The sequence below is a fragment of the Rhinopithecus bieti genome, unplaced genomic scaffold, assembly GCF_001698545.2.
Source record: "Rhinopithecus bieti isolate Rb0 unplaced genomic scaffold, ASM169854v2 scaffold_26504, whole genome shotgun sequence".
Taxonomy (NCBI): domain Eukaryota; kingdom Metazoa; phylum Chordata; class Mammalia; order Primates; family Cercopithecidae; genus Rhinopithecus; species Rhinopithecus bieti.
Genome location: NW_016812891.1, coordinates 240,298 through 261,926, shown reverse-complemented (window position 1 = coordinate 261,926; position 21,629 = coordinate 240,298). Strand labels below are relative to the sequence as shown.

Below are 21,629 nucleotides of genomic sequence, written 5' to 3'. Positions count from 1 at the left end.
TTTAGGAAGGACTTCAAACAACAGCATTATTTCCTGCATTGGACCAAACAGCAGTGGAGGGAATAGAATACAGAAGACCTCTTCCTCTCCAGTTTTCCTTTAAGAAAGTGCACAGAATTTCAAGGATCTACAAAAGCAGCATAACTTAATCAATCTGTAAATCAGCCTAAGAAAAAACCACTGTGACTAGTAGAAAATCCAGTTTTGTGCACTGATGAAAGCAGTGGTTCTCAATCCTGGCTGCACATTACAATTACAGGGGATTGGGGAAGAGTTACTTTTTAAAATATCCATACTCAGAATCCACTCCAGACCAATCAAATTGGTATTTAAGTTAAAATGCTGGGCATCAGCCATTTTTAAACACTGCCAGGTGATTCTAACAGCACCCAGGTTTAAAAACCACTGGAGTAAAGGTTAATCACTTGGGCAGAGGACAAGAACACATTTTGCAATCACGTTTTTCCCTTGGGTCCTCTTTCCTTCTTGAGCTTATGAATTCTGGAGGGTGCAGAAGCAAAATGTCACTTTCCTCTGCTTCAGTAAGACTAAGAACTTTCTATATCACTGTATTAGTGTGTTTTCACGCTGTTGATGAAGACAGACCTGAGACTAGGTAATTTACAAAAGAGGTTTATTGGACTTACAGTTCCACACGGCTGGGGAGGCTTCACAACCATAACGGAAGGCAAGGAGCAGCAATTCACATCTTATATGATGGCAGCAGGCAAAAAGAGGGCTTGTGCAGGAAAACTCGCCCTTATAATAACCATCAGATCTCTATCACAGGAACAGCACGGGAAAGACCTGCTCCCATGATTCAGGTACCTCCCACCAGGTCCCTCCAACAACACACAGGAATTGAGGATGAGATTTGGGTGGGGACACAGCCAAACTGTATCAGTCACCATCAGAAAAGAAAGAATTTGCACCCTGAGACAAAACAAAAACGATAGGGTCATCTAACCGTTTCTGATCTAAAAAACAATAAAACCTTGAATGTTTCCCATAAACCTGGACTCCCTAAGAAATTTTATCCTTGGTTTTTGCTGTACTACATTCTGAAGATGTGCCATACCTTTGTGAATATAATAATTGCGTGAGGCAGTTACTGTTTTCCCACCATGAACAGTCTAATGCAAACTCAGAAACCTTGGTGGTTTTCCATTTTTTCCTTCAAATACTTACGTTTTTTATTTGGCAAGCCAGTCACTCTCTTGCGCTCTTTGCAGGTCAACTTTTCCTTTTCTAAATGCTTCTGTCTCTGAGTGTTTCTTCAACAAGAGTAAAGATTCACAGGGTGCTTGGACACAGAACTGGATACTCTGCTCCTGGGGGCAGAGTTCACTGCAAGTGACAAGGGAAAGGGCTAAGAAATGAGAACCTGCTCTGTCAGCCCAAGGGTCTTTGGAACTGTAATCCAAGATCTAGTTTGACCATAAATATATTCTCTTGGCTGCACTGAATAAATCTCAAAAGTTGGTGTCAGACTCCGTTGTTGTAGGCTTCTTAAGCCTTCTTACCTATATTCACCTCAACTACACGGTTCCAAATAATTTCTACAAAACTCTAAATCAAAAATTGCCCCAGAGACATATACAAGCACTAGAAATGGACAAACAAAAACACACACCAAGGAGCCAAGAGTTCAGCTACTTTCCGTTTCTAAAACTGGGCAAAACCTAGTGCAGTAAGAGCGGCTGGCTCTTCTGCTGACAGAAATTTTGTCATGGCAAATTTTACTCGGAATAGAAAAACATAAGCTTGGTGAAGGCAAGGATCTCATCTGCCTTCTCCTGTTATATTCCCAGGGACCTGGTTACTGAACATGGTATATACTCAGTAAATATCTGTTAGATAACTGAAATACATGGATTTGGAAAACCTTCTGGTCCACACAGATAAGAACTGTAATAGTATCTCTTGCAAACTGGGACTCCTCTTAGAGTTCACTCAAGTAGAAATCTTACCCTCTTAGGAGAAAGCTTTCTTTCTTGGTAAAAATCAAACAGTCCACAAACCTTGTCTAATATGCTCTTCCAAAAAAGTCTGCAATTTGGTGTGATTTTGTTTTTCCAGTTCTGATGCAGATGAACCAGGCCATCCATCCCAGGGCCTGCCAACTTGCATCCCATTCAGACATCCATTACCAATATTTATGAAGCCTAGCACTTCTCTGGTACAGAGCAGACAGTGGAAATTCTCTTTTCATGATAACAGCTCCTACATGCAGAGTGGTGGGAGTAGGAGGGTAGAAGTAGCCACTTTCTGGATGGGAACAATGTCATCAACCCAAAGGGAACCCCTTCATAGGCTAACCAGCAACTCCTGAGGCAAGGCCCAATAAGGGCAATGGCATCTACTCAAGTCAAACAGGTTTCCTCTGGAATTGGGACCAGAGATACACAGAGGATAGGCCAGGAATGCAGAAAACATGTGGTCCCAAGGAGGGGCAGAACTGCTGTGAGAGAGGCAGAGAGCAGCCCGTTTATAGTTCTCTGACCATACACCTTCTGGTTCCAAGGTGGTCAGAAGGATCTCTGTTTGTAAATGAATGAGCACAAAACACAGAACCATTCATTTGGCAGAAAACTGAGATCAAAGCTGTACCTGCTACTGCAAGGACAAAAAAGAAAGCTAATTAATACTTAGTCTACAGAACCTCACATGCAGTAAGCCCTCAAGCACTTGTTCAATGACTAAACAAAAATTGCAAGCAGAGATAACAAAACTCTGAGGTAGTTGCCCGACATAACCTTTCTTTGAGTTCACTTATTCAGTACATGGGTGCTACTGACATGATCATAGTGGGCCTAAAGTCTGAGATAGTACTTTAAAAGTATGTGTTTCTCTATTCTCTTCCTAAACTTGCTCTCTTCTGGAAAACTTAAGGGAAAAGTCTAAGACAAAAAACACAAACACAACAAAATATTAAAAACAAAATTACCGTAAGATCCAGCAATTCCACTTATGGGTATATATCTCAAAAGAACTGAAAACAAGATCTCCAAGACAAAGTTGTACACACATGTTCACAGCAGCGTATTAACAACAGCCAAAATGTAGAAGCAACACAAATGTCCATTGACAGATGAATAAACAAAATGTAGTATGTATATACAAAGGTGTATCATACAGACTTAAAAAGGAAAGAAATTCTAATGCTACATGCTACAATAAGGATGATCCTTGAAGACATTATGTTAAGTGAAAGAAGCCAGTAATGAAAGGACAAAAACTGTATGATCCCACTTACATGAAGTACTCTGAGTAGTCAAATTCATAGACAGACAAAGTAGAACGGTGGTTGCCAAGGCCTGGGATGGGGGCGTAGAATGGCAGTTATTGTTTAAGGGCACAGAGTTTCAGTTTTGCAAGGTAAAAAATGTTCTGTGGATGAGTGGTAGTGATGGGTTGCACAACAACGTGAATATACTCAATGCCACTGAACTGTACAATTTAAAATGTTAAAAGGTACATTTTCCATTAAGTATATTTTATCAAAATTAAATAATTTTTATTGGAAAAGTATCATATAATCTCAACAAGTTGTTCTGAGCTGACCGGGTGCAATGGCTCACACCCGTGATCCCAGCACTTTAGGAGGCCGAGGCAGGCAGATCACGGGGTCAGGAGTTCGAGACCAGCCTGACCAACATGGTGAAACCCCGTGTTCACTAAAAATACAAAAACTAGCTGGGCGTGGTGGTGCACCCCTGTAATCCCAGCTACTCGGGAGGCTAGGGCAGGAGAATCGCTTGAACCCAGGAGCCGGAGGTTGCAGTAAGCCAAGATCATGCCATTGCACTCCAGCCTGGGCGACAGAGCAAGACTCTGTCTAAAAAAAAAAAAACAAAAAAAGTTATTCTGAGCTAAAAGCCGGCCCCTGTCATCTAACTTCAAAACATTCCTCCAGGCCACCCGTTAACTAAAGCATAACCAAATGTATCAAAGGCAAACTGCAATAAATTTACAGAATCTACTAAACACATTCTGCAATTAAAAATCCAAGCAAAGTAAGACATAAGAGCAATATATAAGAGCAGTCACAGGGTGGGGTATGGTGGCTCACACCTGTAATCCTAGCATTTGGGAGGCTGAGGCAGAAGGATTGCTTGAAGCCAGGAGTTTAAGACCAGCCTGGACAACGAAATGAGACCTTGTCTCTGAAAAAAAAAAGCCAGGTAAGGTGGCATGCAACTGTAGTGCCAGCTGCTCAAGAAACTGAGTAGCTGGGATTACAGGTGTGAGCCGTCATGTCCTGCTCTTAGCTCAGTTTCTAGCTCTTTTGAGAATCTCTATTTTGCAGGTACCTGTGCGTGGCAGGCACGCTCTATGGTGACCCCCAGTGAGTCACATCCCTGTTCTAGCCTCTCCCCTTGAGTTTGGGTGGAACTCGTACCTTGCTTCTAGACACTAGAATACGGCAACAGTGATGGGATGTTATTCCCATAATGACATAACGTCATACAAGACTCATTTAGAGATTCTCCTGCTTGCTTTGAAGAAACTGCCATGTTGTGAGAGGCATCTGTGAGAGGGCCACAGGACAAGAACTGTGGGAGGCCTCCCGAAGCTGAGTGGTGCCCAGCTGAGAGTCAGCAAGAAACACGGACCTCAGTCTACAAGAGTAAGGTCCTGTACGGAAGCAGCCCTGTGAGATGGTAAATGTCTGTTGTTTTAAGGTGTTCAATTTGTGGTAATGTGTTACCCAGCAATAGGACACTTGGGTATTAATTACTTAGGTATCAGCAGACACTTACCTAAGAACTGAACGCTAACTCTTAGAATTGCACTAAGTCTTTTCCTTCCAATATGGAACTTTAACAATGCCTATGATCTCGTATGACCATTCACTTTTTGGTTTGTGGAATCATAGTGAATTTTCCAGTGTGGATTTTGAGATTTTTCTGCCATGTTCTTATCATCCTTCTCTCCCTGAGCTGCATCTGCTACCCTGTAACAGTAAATGCAGAAGGTAGAATTCCTATTCTAGCAAGCCTCCTAGCTGCCAAGTAACTGCTGCTGCCTAGGTTCCAACAACCTGAGAAAAAGCAGTAAGTGAAGCAGAAGTAATTTCCAAGTTCTAACTATGGGAAAAGTACACCATAAAAACAGCAAAAGGGCCAGGCACGGTGGCTCACGCCTGCAATCTCAACACTTTGGGAGGCTGAGGTGGACGGATCACTTGAGATCAGGAGTTTGAGATCAGCCTGGGTAACATGTGAAACCCCCTCTCTACTAAAAATACAAAAATTAGCTGGGCATGGTGGTGCACGCCTGTAATCCCAGCTACTCAGGAGGCTGAGGCAGAAGAATCACTTGAACCAGGGAGGCAGAGGTTGCAGTGAGCTCTGAGATCACACAATTGCCTCTAGCCTAGCGACAGAGTGAGAGAGACACTGTCCCCACCCCAATAAATAAATAAAATAAAAGAGCAAGAGAGTTTTTACCATTAACGTCACCGCCCTCTCCAAAGCTGTTAGGTCATGACATGAACCAAGACTGTGGCAGGCATATATGGTGAATGGGCCATGGTCAAGAAAGACGTTGTATTTTACTTAAGATAAAACAACGGCAAATTTATAGAAATTAAGTAAGAGAAAGGAAGCCTACTCCAATCAGGTAGAAATGAGAAGTTACTCAACATAAAATTGGAGGAAGTAAACAAAATTCCATCAATTCTAGTCATTTTTCAAAGGATCACCTGCACCAATTCTGCCATATACATATGAAGTACCCTTTCTGATCCTTGACTTCTAGGTCACCAAGTCACCTTCTAATTGGTTTCCCAGGTATTTCAGACTCAGGAAAGAGAAAGCCTGGATGGGTGACACAAGTATTCCATCATTGGAAAAGACTGTGCCTCACTGTAAATTACACTTGCAGCGCGGTTTACAGTAACTGTGATATGATTACCACCCAGACCTGGTGAAAAGCTAATCTTGAGCAAGGCTCAGACTTAGCCTCTGTTCCTAAGGTAGGCAAAGGACCTCGAAAGACTCCATTGACAGCCCTACTACTAATCTAGTAACACTGAAACAGCTCTTAAAATTAGAACACAGTGTCTCCAAATCTCATTTGAACAGAGAATACTAGCATATAAAAATAACTTCTTTTTAAAATGTCTGTAAAGATAGTATCATCTCCATAATTGAATGAAATAACTGTATTTCACTGAATCTAAGCCACTGATTGTAAAACACATTATTTTATATATACATATGGGAAAAAACTGTCAATTAAACTATGTCACAATGTTAAATGATTACTTTCAAGACATGTCCTGATTTCAGAGATATTAACAGTATGGGGGCAAAAAGCGCAACTTAGAGTCAATGAAATGCAGTACTAAAAAAATATATTCTTCAGGTAATTATTCAAGTAAGTTATTAAACATTAAGTACTTTAAACTGACATAATCATTTATCATTAGCACATTCCTAAAGCTATTTATCATTTTGGTTTCACTTCTCATTTGAAATGAAGAACGCGCTGTCACTTGTACTAATTTCTAGCAGACATTTTGCACAAACTTTAAAACTTATGGATTCCCAATTTGGAAATCATCTCATTTTCATTTCTAGAATCACAGATCAGGAGGCCAGATAAACAAGGCCTATGTTAAACGACAGAGTGCAGGGCTAGGAGTCAAGGCTTGGAGCCAGGCCCCTTGGGCCCTGTTCTGTGTTCTCTTCATTGAAATGAGAAATCAAATGAGTCATTAGCATTCTTTGATCCAACCCTACAGATAAGGTAAAGCAATTAATAAAAGTCTCTCTCCATTTCTCTTTTATGAAACTATTCTCAACTTTCCTGGAAAAATATTGATACCTGATAATTTGTTAACCAATCAATTCAACTCCTACATGGTCTCATTCTGTGAGAACAATACCCACCTTCTCAAAAACAAATGCCTTCTTTGCGTGCTCTGAGGGGTGGAGACCATAAAATACTTCCTGATCAGTCACACGTGAAATACTAGCCTTATAACAAGATCCTATTGCATGTGTACGAGACCATTTGGTTACTTACGGAAGACCCTGGGAATTACAGAACATTTCAAAACTTTTTAGCATTTGCTACAATTTGGACCTAAAAATTTTAATCGCCAAAGCATGGTGAAAATCTGCTAATGTTCTGCTCTGAATGACCTCCTTAGAAGTGGCAATTATTCAAAGATGTCAGCGAGTAATCCATCTTCTCTAAGTGTTCGTCCCTTTCGTCCTGGTTTCTGGCAAGTGCTTCATATGGAACTGCCAGTATTAGCAGGAGAGGACTCAAACACCAGTGGATTGGACAGATATTGGTTCTAGATTTCAGCTGTGGGCTCCGTCGAACTACTTCCAGATGTCTCTATTATAGAATGCCTCATTGTATCATCCGTTTCAATCATTTCAAAATCCATTTCATTCCATTTTTCTGCCTCCTCCTCTTCATTCTCTTCCTCATATTCATTTAGCCCAGAGCGAGAAAGCAAAGCTTTCTGGTCCTCACTCTTTCTGTTTTCTTTTCGCTGGTGATCAAGAGGTGAAGTGGCTAATTTATATAGCACAGGAAATAAAACACCAGTGGCTATTGATGCTCCCAAAGAGGTATACAGAACTACAGGCAAATCAGGGTATTTTCCTTGAAGAATTCCAATGACTGCAGGAATAGCCATTTCTCCCAGGGCAGCACCAATTACAAAAAACGCTGCAGATTTCCCATGGATAGTCGTGTACTGCTCAATCCAAGAAATACCACTGGGAAACGTGGTTGCCATTGAAGCCCCATACACTGCAGTTGCTATCCAGAGACAAAATGGGTTCTTGTCAAAAAGCACCAGAAACAAAGATGAAGTCAGGCTGCCAATGTTGCTCAACACAATCATGGTTCCAGGCTGTAAACAGGTAGCAAAAAAGATTGCCAGTCCCCTGCAGACTGCAAATGTCCCCCAGAAGATGGAGTTCAACCCAGCGGCTTCATTTTCTTTCATGCCAGCATGGGTGGTTGCAAATGAGAAAACATAAGAGCCATATGTTACCTCGGCTCCAACATAAAAAAAGAAGAACAGAAAAAGGAGACAAAGAAGGGCGTTGTGATATTTTGCTCTTCGAGATGTCTGAGCAGATGCTGTTGTTTTTTCCTGCTTTGAGCTATTCTTGAAAAACAGACCAAACAAAATAACAGAAACTAAGAACATGTAAGTACCAATAATGGCATAAGCCCACAGTAAATTCGTATCATTAGGTACTCCAAACAGAGCTTCTGAGTCAGCCTCAGATGATCGGTTGAGTGCAGGATGATGAAAGTCAGACTCTGTGCAGTTTTCAGCAGACGCTGTCGGACCCAGTGCCAGTTTCGCTAGCAGTGGAGCCAAAAAGGCACCCAAGGCAAAACAGAAGTGTAAGGCCTGCATATGTGGGGCTCCTTTGTCCCCCCAAAGAGCCAAGATAAGGACATTACCACCTGTCAATGAAAGATGGGAAAAGCTATTTAAGTTAGACACAGTAACCTATCTTAAAAAAAAAAAAAAGTTCACTTATCAGAAAGGGGTGAGTCTATTTTACACAGCACAAGCATATAATATTCTAATTATCAAACACTGCAACTAAATCAATTCTGAGTAAGGAACTCTAACCCACTACCATCAGACAACTCTAGGCATTATAACATCACATACTCACAAATCGAATTCTACAGTCTAGTAGACTACTACCTCCTAGAGCCAAGCACATTAGCAAGAAGCTTTTTATAATAAAGTTCTAACACCAGACTGGGGAAGAAATATTTATATATTTATTAATATTTTAAATATACATTTAAAAGGCAAAATTTTCTCATCAGCTAGTAGCCAGATTACCAAAGCTTTCTGTACTTGCTCTTGGGAGCCACTTGAGGAAAATTACTTACGTATGTAACAGATGCAAAATGCACATCCAGGAACCTGAATACGCCAAGATTCTGGTGTGCCCATTAGAGGAAATAAGGACACCATTTAGCATCTGAATTTATACTGTCTAAATATCTAGAAGGAGAAAGGCAAGAAGCAGCACATCTTGGGCTATCTTCTTTTTTTTAACAGATATTTTCAGATAAATATATAATTTTACCCTATAATTTCATAACTACATTAAGCCTGAAGTAAAACAAAATATTTCCCCAACAGATCATGTAACAGCAGAGCAGGGAAGGGAGGGATAGAAAGCTGGTTTTAGGGAGTAAACAAATGTCACCTATGTTATTTAGTAGGTTTTTTGTTTGTTTGTTTTGAGACCCAGGCTGGCGTGCAATGGCGCGATCAAGCAATTCTCCGGCCTCAGCCTCCTGAGCAGCTGGGATTACAGGCACACACCACCATGCCTGGCTAATTTTGTATTTTTAGTAGAGATGTGGTTTCTCCATGTTGGTCAGGCTGGTCTTGAACTCCTGACCTCAGGTGATCCGCCCGCCTCGGCCTCCCAAAGTGTTAGGATTACAGGCGTGAACTACCTGGCAGTTATTTAGTAGGTGTTAAAAGACATGACGATAGGGGAAAGAATCTACTGCAGGAGGGCAGGAACTTTGGGGACAGAAAAGAAAAAGAGCCTAGTCCACACCATGGATCTCTCTTGGCTTGGAAGTCAGGGTACATGTCAAGTTGGATTGCTGCTTCTATGCTTTCACAGCCAAATAACGGTTCCAAACTTGGTTTAACCTATTAAACCACCAATTCCTCCCATACTAGCATGATAAAGTTCTACTTAAGATGAAAGCCTATTCACCTGCACTGTAATTACCCACATAGGGGCCCTTCCCTGTTTGAGCACTGTAAATCAACTATCGCTCATGGAACAAAATTCTTTAAGTTCATTTCAGAGTTGGCTGCTCAGAAACACTCCCCTTAATTGGTAAGAAGAGCTGCTAGAAGGGTGATTCATTCTGAGTGACTCATGACCAACTTAGTAGGTATGTGTCATTTTAGGGGGCATTGCAAGTGACAGCTGAATATCATCTGCCGGACTTCTTCTAGCAGAAAGTCCCTACTCCCAGAGATGACATTGTAAGAGCTCACTCACCTGTATCCAGAACGCCAATTGAAGTGCCAAAGACACACATCATGACAGTGAGTAATACTGCTGTCTTGCAAAAAGGAACAAGATAAAGACCAACTGTGGTAGCCAACATTGAGATTCCTGAGAAGGTAGAAAGTCAGCTATAAAAAATAATATCCATGCAGTTATGGATCAAGTCAACATCATAAATGTCCAAACATGCAAAATCAGGTCAAATTTAAATTAGGTAATGAGTAGATCAGAGTTTTTGCTTCTAAAAGTGGTTATTTCATTTTAATCTTTTATAATCTTTATGGATTATGAAATATAAGTAATTATAATGCAAATACATTTCCAGCACTGCTAGTAATCAAACTGTAAATTATACCATAAGGCCAAGTTTTATACCAAAAGAGACAAGCCAAAATTAATTTAAATGACTCACATTTAAGAACCTATCAGGAATTTTTAGACATGAGGAAAAAAATTAAAAGGACAAAAATAAAATGCAATTACTACAGTAGTTTGTAGTAAAATTTACTAAATAAATTAGTTTGGGAAGTAGAGAGGAAAATACAAGAAATATGTTCTTTCAACCCACTTTGGAAAAAGAGGGATTATTTATTAATTACAATAACAAATTATTATTCTTGCTTCCAAAGAATTTTATCATATTAATCTAAATTTTCTCTAAATATTCCAATTTATTCAAAAAAAGTATATGTTAAAAGCTTTGCCAGGCCAGGTGTGGTGGGTCACACCTGTAATCCCAACACTTTGGGAGGCTGATCCTTTGAGCTCAGGAGTTCCAGACCAACCTGGGCAACAAGGTGAAACCCTGGCTCTACTACAAATACAAAACCTAGCCAGGCATGGTGGCATGCACCTGTGGTCCCAGTTAACTGGGAGGCTGAGATGGGAGGATTGCTTGAGCCCAGGAGGTGGAGGTTGCAGTGAGCAGAGATCGCACCACTGCACTTCAGCCTGGGCAACAGAGGAAGAGGAAACCCTGTCTCGAAAAAAAAAAAAGAAGCTTTGCCACCTATTTCCAGGGTGAGACAGAGCACTCTGGGGTTGTCCAACGACAACATGGGGCAGCAGGGACAAAAAGATAGCCTACATCAGTCCACCCAACCTCCCCTCCCCTCTTCATTCCCAATCCAGTGTGTCGGTGACCCCAGGAAATCTGCGCTAAACCCTGATAAGCAGAGTTTTTTGGACAATCAGTGTGTGATCCAGGAGTGGTATCTAAATTACAGTGGTTGGGAAGGCTAAGGATTGCTAACACATTCTAGAGCTAATCGAAATTTCCAGAGGGCCCCAGCACAGATTCCCTCTGTCAAGGTGAAAGCAGGTACCAGGGAAACTCAACTGCCATTGAGAACACCTAAACACTACCCATTTCAGTTGCCAACCATTCTGCATGCTAGTATTTTCACATTTTCAAGGACAACTTGTAAATTCCCCGACAGTCATAAAGAAGCTAAAATTAGCATTTACTTACCCAAAAGTAAAAAGTAATTCATGACATAAACAAGCAATCCACCAATCACAGAGCCACTCAAATATCCAAAGGCACGACCCACAAAAATGAAAGACAGGCTACTGATATTTCGGTTCACGTTTGTTGCCAAATCTTGAAGCGTGGGTCCCACGATAGCAACACTCAATCCCTAAAATTTAAAAAGACAAAAGTTTTTACTTATTAAAATAATGTCTGACTATGTGGTAGTTTCTTCCACTATAAAAAAAAAAAGGGGGTGGAGGGTCTGGGATTTACAATGTGATATAGGGAATTAGACCACTGTTTTTTCAGTTTGGACTAAAACTCTCCTCTTTTTTTTAAGTTTTTGACCACCTCTCAATTTAAAAAAATTTTTTTTTGTTGCAAATCCTGTTTCCTTTCTGAACAATACCTTAAAATACTACTCTGGATTACATAACATTATTAAAACTATCTGAAATGGGTTTCGTGCCGGGTGCGGGGGGGCTGCCTCCAAGCCGTGTAATCCACGCACTTTGGGAGCGAGACGGGCGGCATCCACGAGTCAGAGATCGAGGACCATCCTGTACACGGTGAACACCCCTCTCTCTACTAAAAAAAATACAAAAAAAGCTAGCCGCGCAAGGGTGCGGGGCCTGTATCCCAGCTACTCGGGGAGGCTGAAGCAGGAGCAATGGCGTGAACCGGAGCGGGAGGCTTGCAGTGAGCCGAGATCCAAGCCACTGCACTCAAGCCGGGTGACAGAGCAAGACTCCGTCTCAAAACAAAAAAAAAAAAAGAAATGGTTTCGTATATTTTGAAATACACTACATGCACAAATAAGAATTTGGGTGTTAAAAATTTAAATTGGTTGGGCACGGTGGCTCACGCCTGTAATCTCAGCATTTTGGGAGGCCAAGGCAGGCGGATCACGAGGTCAGGAGTTTGAGATCAGCGTGGCTAACACAGTGAAACCCCATCTCTATTAAAAATACAAAAATTAGCTGGGCATGGTGGTGGGCGCCTGTAGTCCCAGATACTTGGGAGGCTGAGGCAGGAGAATCACTTGAACATGGGAGGCAGAGGTTGCAGTGAGCCGAGACTGCAGCACTGCACTCCAGCCTGGGCGACAGAGCAAGACTCTGTCTCAAAAAAAAAAAATCATAATTAATTAAATTAAGTCAGGTGTGGTTGCTTTCACCTGTAATCCCAGCAATTTGGGAGGGAGAGGTGGTAGGATTGCTTGAGCTCAGGATTTTGAGATCAACCTAGGCAACCATCTCTACAAAAATAAAAATAAAAAAATCAGTCAGGCGTGGTGCCACATGCCTGTAGTCCCAGTTACTAGGGAGGCTGAGATGGAAGGATCGCTTAAGCCGTGAGGTCGAGACTATAGTTGAGTTCTGACTGAGCCACTGGAAAACATCAAAACATTGATCAAAACATCAAAATATGATTCCTGTTTTTTATGTGGTTAAACAGCAATACTTCTGGATGCACATGGGGTTCTTCCCTGAACTATACATATAAAACATACAGGAGATAAACAATTTAAATGTTTCTAAATCTACACTTTTCTTCCAAGTCATCAGAATTAGTCAGTAAAGGTTGCTTAGAAAATATTACACGCCCAAATATAGAATGACTCTAATAATAAAACTTTACTCAAAGACAATGCAGTGTCAGCAAGAAGGATTACAGTTGACTTTCAGAGGAAATTCACTGGACAATTAGAGAAAAAAATGTTTCCAATCAGTCTACATTTCCAGAATAACTGATTCTAATTGTCCTGCTCTGCTCTAAATGCATGGGGTGCGCCCCCTGCTCAACCCGTAACAGTCCAAGACTAAGGACCAATGTGGGCCCAGGTGCACAGCAAGCACCTAGTACTTCGAGAGAAGCCTGAGCAGATTCTAATCAAATTAATGTTTTCAAAGGATTTACAACAGGACCTGATAGTCAGTGACGACTCACCAAAAGTCTGAAGTGATTTCTTTCTTCACCCCTCCCCACAGCCCCCAATCAAAATACTCTAAGAAACAATTGTAGCTCAGAGTCCCTGAGATGGTAAGTGACCACAAATGACTCTTGGGAGGACTCATCCTCTCAACTCCCCCAGGATCATAATTATCAAGTGATAAGAAGGAGGTTTCCGAAAAGTGAATTGAGCGGCGGCCCAGGGGTTTGGCAAAAGGCGCTTCTAGGCTTGCCCTTTGCTCCAAGAAAAACATTTAAGAATCTCAAGGTTGGTTTTATTAATAAATAGGACTGTGGGCAGAGTAAGAGACAAATTTCTGGCTCTATCACTTAACCAGCTGTGTGATCCAGAAAGTCACTTTCCCCTCCGGGCCTATTTCCTTATCTGCAAAATTAAGCGGTTGGCTGAATTCAGTTAGACCACCAGGAAGAAATTCCAGAAAAGTGGTTTTTCTGTGTAATAATTTGGGGGTTGAGTGGGTGGGTGCGGAGAGCAGCGGCCAAAGATCTGGGCAACCCTTCTTGCAACCTTCCCATTCCAAGAAGGAGCTGTATGAAGGCTTGTTGGGCCGGGCGCGGTGGCTCACGCCTGTAATACCAGTACTTTGGGAGGCAGAGGCGGGCGGATGACTTGAGGTCAGGAGTTCGAAACCAGCCTGGCCAACATGGCGAAACCCTGTCTCTACTAAAAATACAAAAATTAGCCGGGCTTAGTGGCAGGCGCCTGTAATCCCAGCTACTCGGAAGGCTGACGCAGAAGAAGAGCTTGAACCCGGGAGGCGGAGGTTGCAGTGAGCCGAGATCTTGCCACTGCACTCTAGCCTGGGCAACAGAGCAAGACTCCGTCAAAAAAAAAAAAAAAAAAAGCCTTGCTGGAGCTGAAAAACGCATTCAGAAAATCTATTTTGCACTTGACAATAACCCTCCAAGATTAGAATTGTGCCCAATTCCCAGATGATGAAACTGAGGTCCAGACAGATTAGGTAACGCGCCCAAGGTCAGTTTGCAAGTGGCGAAGGCGAGACTCGAACGCCCCGGCCTGGGAGAGTTGGAGAACCGGCTCTCACCAGACCCAGGAAGGAAGCAAACAGCATCAAGGTGGTGAACCACCGCAGCATGCTCCCGGTCGCACCGCTCTGCTGGGAGACCACCACCACCTCCGGCTCCGGCTCATTATCCGCCGGGGCCTCCGCCTGCAGGAGCCGCTGCCCCGCAGCCGCGGGCCCGGCCCCACGGAGCTCCACTTCTAATTCCAGCTCGGCGGCTCCGGAGAAGTCGTCTTGCTGCCGCCGTGCTTCTCAGCGGAACCTCTGGAGCTCCGAGACGAGCAGCGGCCCCGCCCCGAGGCACGGCTGTCCCTCCCGGCGCCACCTCCCAGCGGACGGCCCCGAGCCGGGACAGAGAAGGCGAACTTCAGAACGCAGCAGGTGTTCAGATCAACGGACGCTGGCGCTCCAGCAAGCAGGCGCATGCGTGGGTCACGTGGCGGAAATGTGGCCTCTCGCCAACTGGGATCGCCCCTCAAGCCGGAAGTTGATATGGTTGCCTAGGAGACCGGACGGGGCCCTCTAGCCTAGGTATCATACTTAGCTGAGCCCATAGAGGCTGGCGGACTTGCGCCCCATGGCGGAGCGAGCTGAAGCTGCAGTCTGAGACCAGAGAATCAAGAGGTAAAAATGCGCCAAACCACTATGAGGAAAATGGGCCAAGAATTGCACCGTAGCGCCTCGCGCCGGCTCCCCGGTCTCCTGGGGAGCGGAGGGAGCCTGAAGGTCTGGTCCTTATACGGCCTTCTGAAATCCCTGCGATCTGTCGATGAGTCGCTCATCTTTCACTCCACAAGTATTTGTTGAACGTCATTGTGTAAGTTATCACGTATATTATCTCAATCAACCCTCACAACACCCCAAATTCCACGTTATCCCCGTTGTACAGATAGAAAGATTAAGTCATGGAAAATAGTTAACAATTTGCCCAAGCTCAGTCATCGAATTAGTGGCCATATATAAACAGTGTAACAGTAGCTCAAGAAAGAAATCGGGATCCAAAGCTGTGGTTTCAAACACAATTCCTGAAATAATTCCATCGTTGTAAAGAAGTGGAGCGTGGCATCGATTTGAGGTATTGTTTCCTTTTGCTCTTTAACAAAGCGGACCACAGCCTCAAAATGTTATATACTTTTCTTTGTCGTCCATTGGAAATGTTCTTTTCCACCTAATTCTTCCAACTTTCATCCACTTAGCCTCCCAGACTACAAAACTTAGTCTCATCATTCTTTGCAACCCGTCTCTCCAGACTTATTCATTCAGTCGTTAAGTCTTCCCCCTACCTGCACCCCCGCTTTTTTGTTTTGTTTTGTTTTTTTCTTTTTTGAGACAGAGCCTATGTCTCTCGGGCTGGAGTGCTGTGGCGCTTTTTGGTAGAGACGAGGTTTCACCATGTTGGCCAGGCTGGTCTTGAACTCCTGACCTCAAGTGATCTGCCTGCCTTGGCCTCCCAAAGTGCTGGGATTACAAGTATGAGCCACCATGCCCCTTCAAGCATTTCTTTTTTCTTTCTTTTCTTAACTTTTTTTTTTTTTTTTTTTTTTGAGACGGAGTCTCGCTCTGTCGCCCAGGCTGGAGTGCAATGGTGCGATCTTGGCTCACTGCAACTTCCGCCTCCTGAGTTCAAGAGATTCTCCTGCCGCAGCCTCCTGAGTAGCTGGGATTTACAGGCACGCACCACCATGCCCGGCTAATTTTTGTATTTAGTAGAGACGGGTTTTCACCATGTTGGTCCAGGCTGGTCTCGAACTCCTAACCTCGTGATCCGCCGGCCTCGGTCTCCCAAAGTGCTAGGATTACAGGTGTGGGCCACCGCGCCCAGCCCGCCAAGCATTTATTTTAAAGCAGGTCAGCTGGCATTCCTTCATATGAGAATGTCTTTATTTCAATTTGATTCCTGAAAATATTTTCACTGAAAATAGAGTTCTGGGCTAACAGTTATTTCCTTTCAGCACAGAAACATGGGATTTCTATTCGAGTTTTAGCTACCCATGCCACCCGACAGTTCCCAGCTGAGGTCTCCTCAGGACAAACCACAAGATAAAAAAGCCAGGAAATTCATCCCCTTGCAGGTTTCTAAGTTTTGACTCCCTACCTCAATTCTTTATTTACTTTTCAGAGTCTGCAGGCGGTTGCCATTTGTGTTTTGTCATGAGTCTTTTAGTTGTAATCAGTGAGAGAGGGGCTGAAGTAGACTAATGGCGCCAAACCAGGATGTTTTCTACCTATCTTTGGAGAATCCATGTTTAAAAAAAAAAACAAAAAACAAAAAAACAAAACAAAATAAAACAAAAAAACCTACTTTGGTGTCAGTCTTTTCTGACCTGCCTTTCAGTCTTGATGCTGGTTTAGTTTCACTAATTCCTACTTAGTTGTGCTGCTCCTAAATCTTGTCACAGGTTTCACCTCGTGTTCTTTTAGCACTTACCTTCAGTTCCTTAGTAGATTATAAACTCAATGAGATTGAAACTGTTAGTGTCATATGTCTCTCCCCTAACATTGTATTACATACTTAATAACTATTACCTAACAGAATCGATGTATTGCCTAACTGAATTGAGGTTCAGTAAAGCCATTTTAAAATTAAATATTTTAATTCACCCTGACTAAACGTAGAAAAAGACCTTCTCTAAATGGAAAGCTCTACTTTCTGATTCTTCATTCCCCACTTCACTCTTGAAAGCAGCAGGATATTTTTTCCAGTTGCCTCCAGAGGTCACCCATCACCTTCCAGGAAAAAAAAAAAAAAAAGCATAAACTACAGCATTGCTTCATGCAGATTTCTCTTAGATCAATAGTAAGGATCACGTTTTTTCCTGAGAGGCAGTTTCAGAGAAACAAAAGTGTTTATGAGCCACATTTTCTACTGAAAATGAATATAGCTTTATTGATTCTCTTAAAAAATAAGTATTTTACAATGTATATGACTTAATTTATCTAAAAGGAAAATATCTGGATTTTAGTCACTAATGTGGTACTATCTGTGTTATTTGTGAAACAGTAACAAGGAGGCAGGTTTTAATCTTTCAACTTAACTTTTTATCTTGGGTGAGACAGAGAAATTAGATGATGTTTGGAGACTGCATATCACTGTGAGGACCTATTTAATTTTTATTTGCCCAGAAGGACCATCCTTTTTACTTATCATATGATGTCCAATTTGTGCTTACAGTGCATCATGAAGAACTAAGTGTCACCTTAACTGCTTCTTTCTGTTTACTAAACTATCATTCTTTAACTTCACTGCTAAAAACCCAGTCTATTAAAACCATCTCTCACGAAGATTTAATTTCAGTAAGACAACTTTTATGGTTTATGCTATGTACTTTGAAAAGTTAGAAATGATGTTGACATTGGTGATGTTTGATAGAATAAATTATTTATCTTATTAAAATTAAAACTTACTGATTTTTAAGTTTCCTTTTTTAAAAGGTATAAACTTAAAATTTACTTCTCTCTCTCTCTCTCTCTCTCTCTCTCTCTCTCTCTCTCTCTCTGTCTTTCTTTTATTTTTTGACAGTCTTGATTAGTCACCCAGCCGGGAGTGCAGTGACATGATCATGGCTCACTGCAGCCTCGACCTCCGGGGCTCAATCAATCCTCTGTCCTCAGCCTCCCAGTAGCTGGGACTACAGGCATGTGCCTCATGCCTGGCTAATTTTTGTATTTTTTGTAGAGATGGGGTTTTGCCATGTTGCCCAGGCTGGTAGAATTTTAACTGGATTCACTGTAACATTTAGGTCTACAGCATTCTTTGACTACCAATATACGGGTATCCTGTTGCTGTAATGATCAGATAAAATCTTTGCTGACTGTCCTATTAATAACCAAGATCAGAGATTAAGAAAATAAAAACAATGCAACCAAAAGTGAGAACATGGCAACTGTAGGCGCTATGAGAACAAAAACGGACTCATGTTTTTTTAAGAGTGCTTCAGAAGTAATTAGGATCATCTGCATAAAAAAGGAAACCACTTTAGGGTTGTCAGCATCTTCTAAGCAGAATGATCTTTCTCTGTCTGTCTGTAGAGGAGGCCACTTACTCAAAGGGCCGAATACTTGGTCATGTATTTAGTCACTAGTTATTGAATACCTAAGATGTGCAAGGCATTGCTCTAACAGTGAAAAAATAGACAAAATTCCTGCCCTTGTGGATAGACAATGAAGACATACATTTGTAGCACGATGTCAGATAGTAATAAGTTCTCAAAAGAAAAATAAAGCAGGATAAACGGGATAGAAAGTGATGACAGGGGTTTATTTTAGATCAAGGTAGTGTTGGGGGAAGGCTCCTGTGAGGGCGAGTGACATGAACAGAAGCCGTGCAAGAGGAGCATTCTGGAGAGAACAGCAGGTGCAGGGATCCCATCGCAGAAATGAACTTGGTGTGTGGGAAAAATCAAAAAGCCCAGAGCGGCTGGAGCAGCATGAAGAGAGAGTTGGTAGAAAATGACACAGGAGAGCAAGTAAGGTCCCGATCATGCAAGGCCTTATGTTAAAGACTTTCTGGATGCATGTGGAAGAGTACTCTGGGGAGAAGGGCAAGTTGAAGAGCACAGAGAACAGAGATCTAATTAGGAAGCTAATTGATTAGGCTAGATTTGTGTAGGTAGTCAGAGTGGTCAGATTTGGGAAATCTACTGAAGATAAAACAAAGAAAAAGCAGCATTTGCTAATGGGCTGGGTGTATGACAGAAGAAGTACCAAGGATGACTGCAAGGATTTTGACCTGAGCAACTGGTGAGCAGTGGATCCCATGGAAAAGATTATGGAATGAGCACGGATTGTCCTGGACATGGAAGAAAATCAGGAATTCAGGTTGAACATGTTAAGATTAAGGTATTTATTAGATCATTAAATGAAGGTATCAAGTGGACAGCTGGATAGCCAGTTCAGTAGAAGGATCAGAGCAATAGATACAAACTGGGAGCCATCAGCATGTAGATGATATTTAGTACCATGAGACCAGTTGAGATCACCTAAAGTGTAAGTATAGATATTAATAGAAGAGGATCAAGGACTAAGCCCTGAAAACATCTCATATATACAGGTGCGAAAGATGAGGAGTATCCTGCAAGGAAGACTAAGATCAGAGGAAAATCAGGAGAGTGTGTACAGTGTAAACAAAAATTCAAGAAGGCAGGGGTGACCAACTATAACTTCCTATGGAGAAGACATTGGATATGTAGAACAAGCACATATTCTTGAATCATTGTGTAATTTAGCCTTACTTTCCAAATGCATGGGTTGAACTAGATGATCTTTGAGGTTGCTTGTAATTCTAAGTTTGACAACAGCAGCAAATAACTTAATAATTTAAAACTATCCCTTAAAACAAACAAACAAACAAAAACTGTCCCTTACTCTCATTTTTGTCCTGAAGGTAAAAAAGCAACTCGAAACTGGTGTTGTAGTACCATTTTCCCCTTTTCCCCAGATTGGGGTTATCGTTCAAAGTTACATTTTACATCATTATTTGAGGCCAGGAGTTTGAGACCAGCCTGGCCAACATGACGAGATCCCATCTCTACTAAAAATACAAAATGAAAATTGCTTGAACCCAGGAAGCGGAGGTTACACTGAGCTGAGAATGCACCACTGCACTCCAGCTTGGGCAACAGAGTGACGCTGTCTCCAAAAAAAACAGAATGAGGCGTGGTGGTTAAATTTGACACATGCAAAATAGCGTGTTCATAAATGCAAACTTACATATGACTATGTCAGTTGCCACTAGATGTCAAACTTACATATGACTATGTCAAACTTACATATGACTATGTCAGTTGCCACTAGTTTATAATATTACTATATTTCTTGACAATTAGAGAACATTAATTATATAATCTAAAAAATTACTGAATAATTTTATTGAATCTCCCTTTTTACATTCCCAACTGTTTCCTGGCCTCTTCGATGATAATTTCATTAAGAAGCAAAATAATCTTTCACAATATTGTTTTGTGTTTTTAATGCAGGTAACAAATCTTCATGATAGTTACTTGTTATAATGGAATAATTTCTCTCATTTATATGCTCAAATATTTTAAATAGAGACCATAGTTATTAAACCTAAAAAAAGCTCTGTTTGTGGTGAGTAGTACATATTAAATTCTATTAATAATAAAAATAAAAGTCTGTTTATTGGTGCTGTCATTTAGAGATGACAAAAAGAGGAAGAGAGATTAAGGGGGAAAGAATGATGAATGAGTGAAACATATCAGCCAGCTACTCAGGCTAGACCCCAAGGCTAGATCCCTTCAGAGCTCAGCTTTCCAAGGTCAGGAACTCAGTTACTAGTTCTTTTTAGCTCATCCAGAACTGATCAGCTCCCAGAGAACTGACTGTTATGACCAGGCCTACAAGATAGGAATTAAACAGAGTGACATGCCCCATGTCTTAATATTCCCAACGCACCCCTTCCTGGTGAGTCTGACCAGTCTGGAAGCCAAATGAGAAGTCAGACAAGGGTCAGCAAACTATCACCTACTGGCCATATCTAGCCACATCCTGATCTTGTAAATAAAGTTTTATTGGAACATAGCCTGTTTATGTACACATTATCTATGGCTGAGTTTACGTTGAGTAACAGTGACAGAGACCTCATGGCCCAAAAAGCCTAAATTATTTACCATCTGGCCCTTTCCAGAAATAGTTTGCCAACAACTTTATTAAAAGATCCTGTATGAAAGCAAAATTGAAGCAGAAGGGATTACGTATGTCCTTAAAGTTTTGAAACCAGATAAATTGTTCTTTTCCACTGTCAAGCTAATTTTTTAGCTATGTTAAAAAAAATCAGGATCCGGAGCAAGATGGCCGAATAGGAACAGCTCCAGTCTCCAACTCCCAGCGCGAGCGACACAGAAGACCGGTGATTTCTGCATTTTCAACTGAGGTACTGGGGTCATCTCACTAGGGAGTGCCGGACAATCGGTGCTGGTCAGCTGCTGCAGCCTGACCAGCGAGAGCTGAAGCAGGGCGAGGCATCGCCTCACCTGGAAGCGCAAGGGGGAAGGGGATCCGTTTTCCTAGCCAGGGGAACTGAGACACACAACACCTGGAAAATCGGGTAACTCCCACCCCAATACTGCGCTGTAAGCATACAGGCAC

At 41.9% G+C, this 21,629-nt stretch overlaps 1 protein-coding gene and 1 long non-coding RNA gene across 4 annotated transcripts in view; one reads left to right on the top strand and one right to left on the bottom strand.

Moving 5' to 3' along the window:
- Nucleotides 1–625: 625 nt before the first annotated feature.
- Nucleotides 626–14,987, bottom strand: SLC60A2 (solute carrier family 60 member 2). Of its 2 annotated transcripts, XR_001880478.1 has the most exons (5): nucleotides 14,544–14,987; nucleotides 11,521–11,689; nucleotides 10,041–10,157; nucleotides 6,900–8,451; nucleotides 626–1,347 (listed from the first exon to the last, which is right to left on the bottom strand). XR_001880478.1 is itself a non-coding variant. In XM_017847102.1 (4 exons), the coding sequence occupies exons 1-4, from the start codon at nucleotides 14,592–14,594 to the stop codon at nucleotides 7,313–7,315; spliced, it is 1,476 nt and encodes a 491-aa protein (XP_017702591.1). In that variant the 5' UTR covers nucleotides 14,595–14,987; the 3' UTR covers nucleotides 5,556–7,312. The 2 variants fall into 2 exon arrangements, 1 of the variants encoding a protein (XP_017702591.1); XM_017847102.1 differs by lacking the exon at nucleotides 626–1,347 and having other exon boundaries at nucleotides 5,556–8,451.
- Nucleotides 14,988–15,022: 35 nt separating this feature from the next.
- The window catches only part of LOC108512064 (uncharacterized), a 59,781-nt gene continuing 53,174 nt past the window's right edge, over nucleotides 15,023–21,629 (top strand). Inside the window, exon 1 of one of the 2 annotated variants that reach the window (XR_001880485.1) lies at nucleotides 15,023–15,339. This is a non-coding gene — a long non-coding RNA (uncharacterized LOC108512064). The remainder of the gene's footprint in view (nucleotides 15,340–21,629) is intronic. The other variant, XR_001880484.1, reaches the window with a different exon arrangement.

What these genes read in the sequence shown, in the direction of transcription:
- SLC60A2 (XM_017847102.1), bottom strand. Translation starts at nt 14,594, where the DNA reads ATGCTGCGGTGGTTCACCACCTTGATGCTGTTTGCTTCCTTCCTGGGT. An exon ending in TTGCTTCCTTCCTGGGTCTG is followed by an intron (nt 11,690 to 14,543) that starts GTGAGAGCCGGT and finishes TTTAAATTTTAG; the next exon opens with GGATTGAGTGTTGCTATCGT. An exon ending in AATTGGCGTTCTGGATACAG is followed by an intron (nt 8,452 to 10,040) that starts GTGAGTGAGCTC and finishes TTTCATTGACAG; the next exon opens with GTGGTAATGTCCTTATCTTG.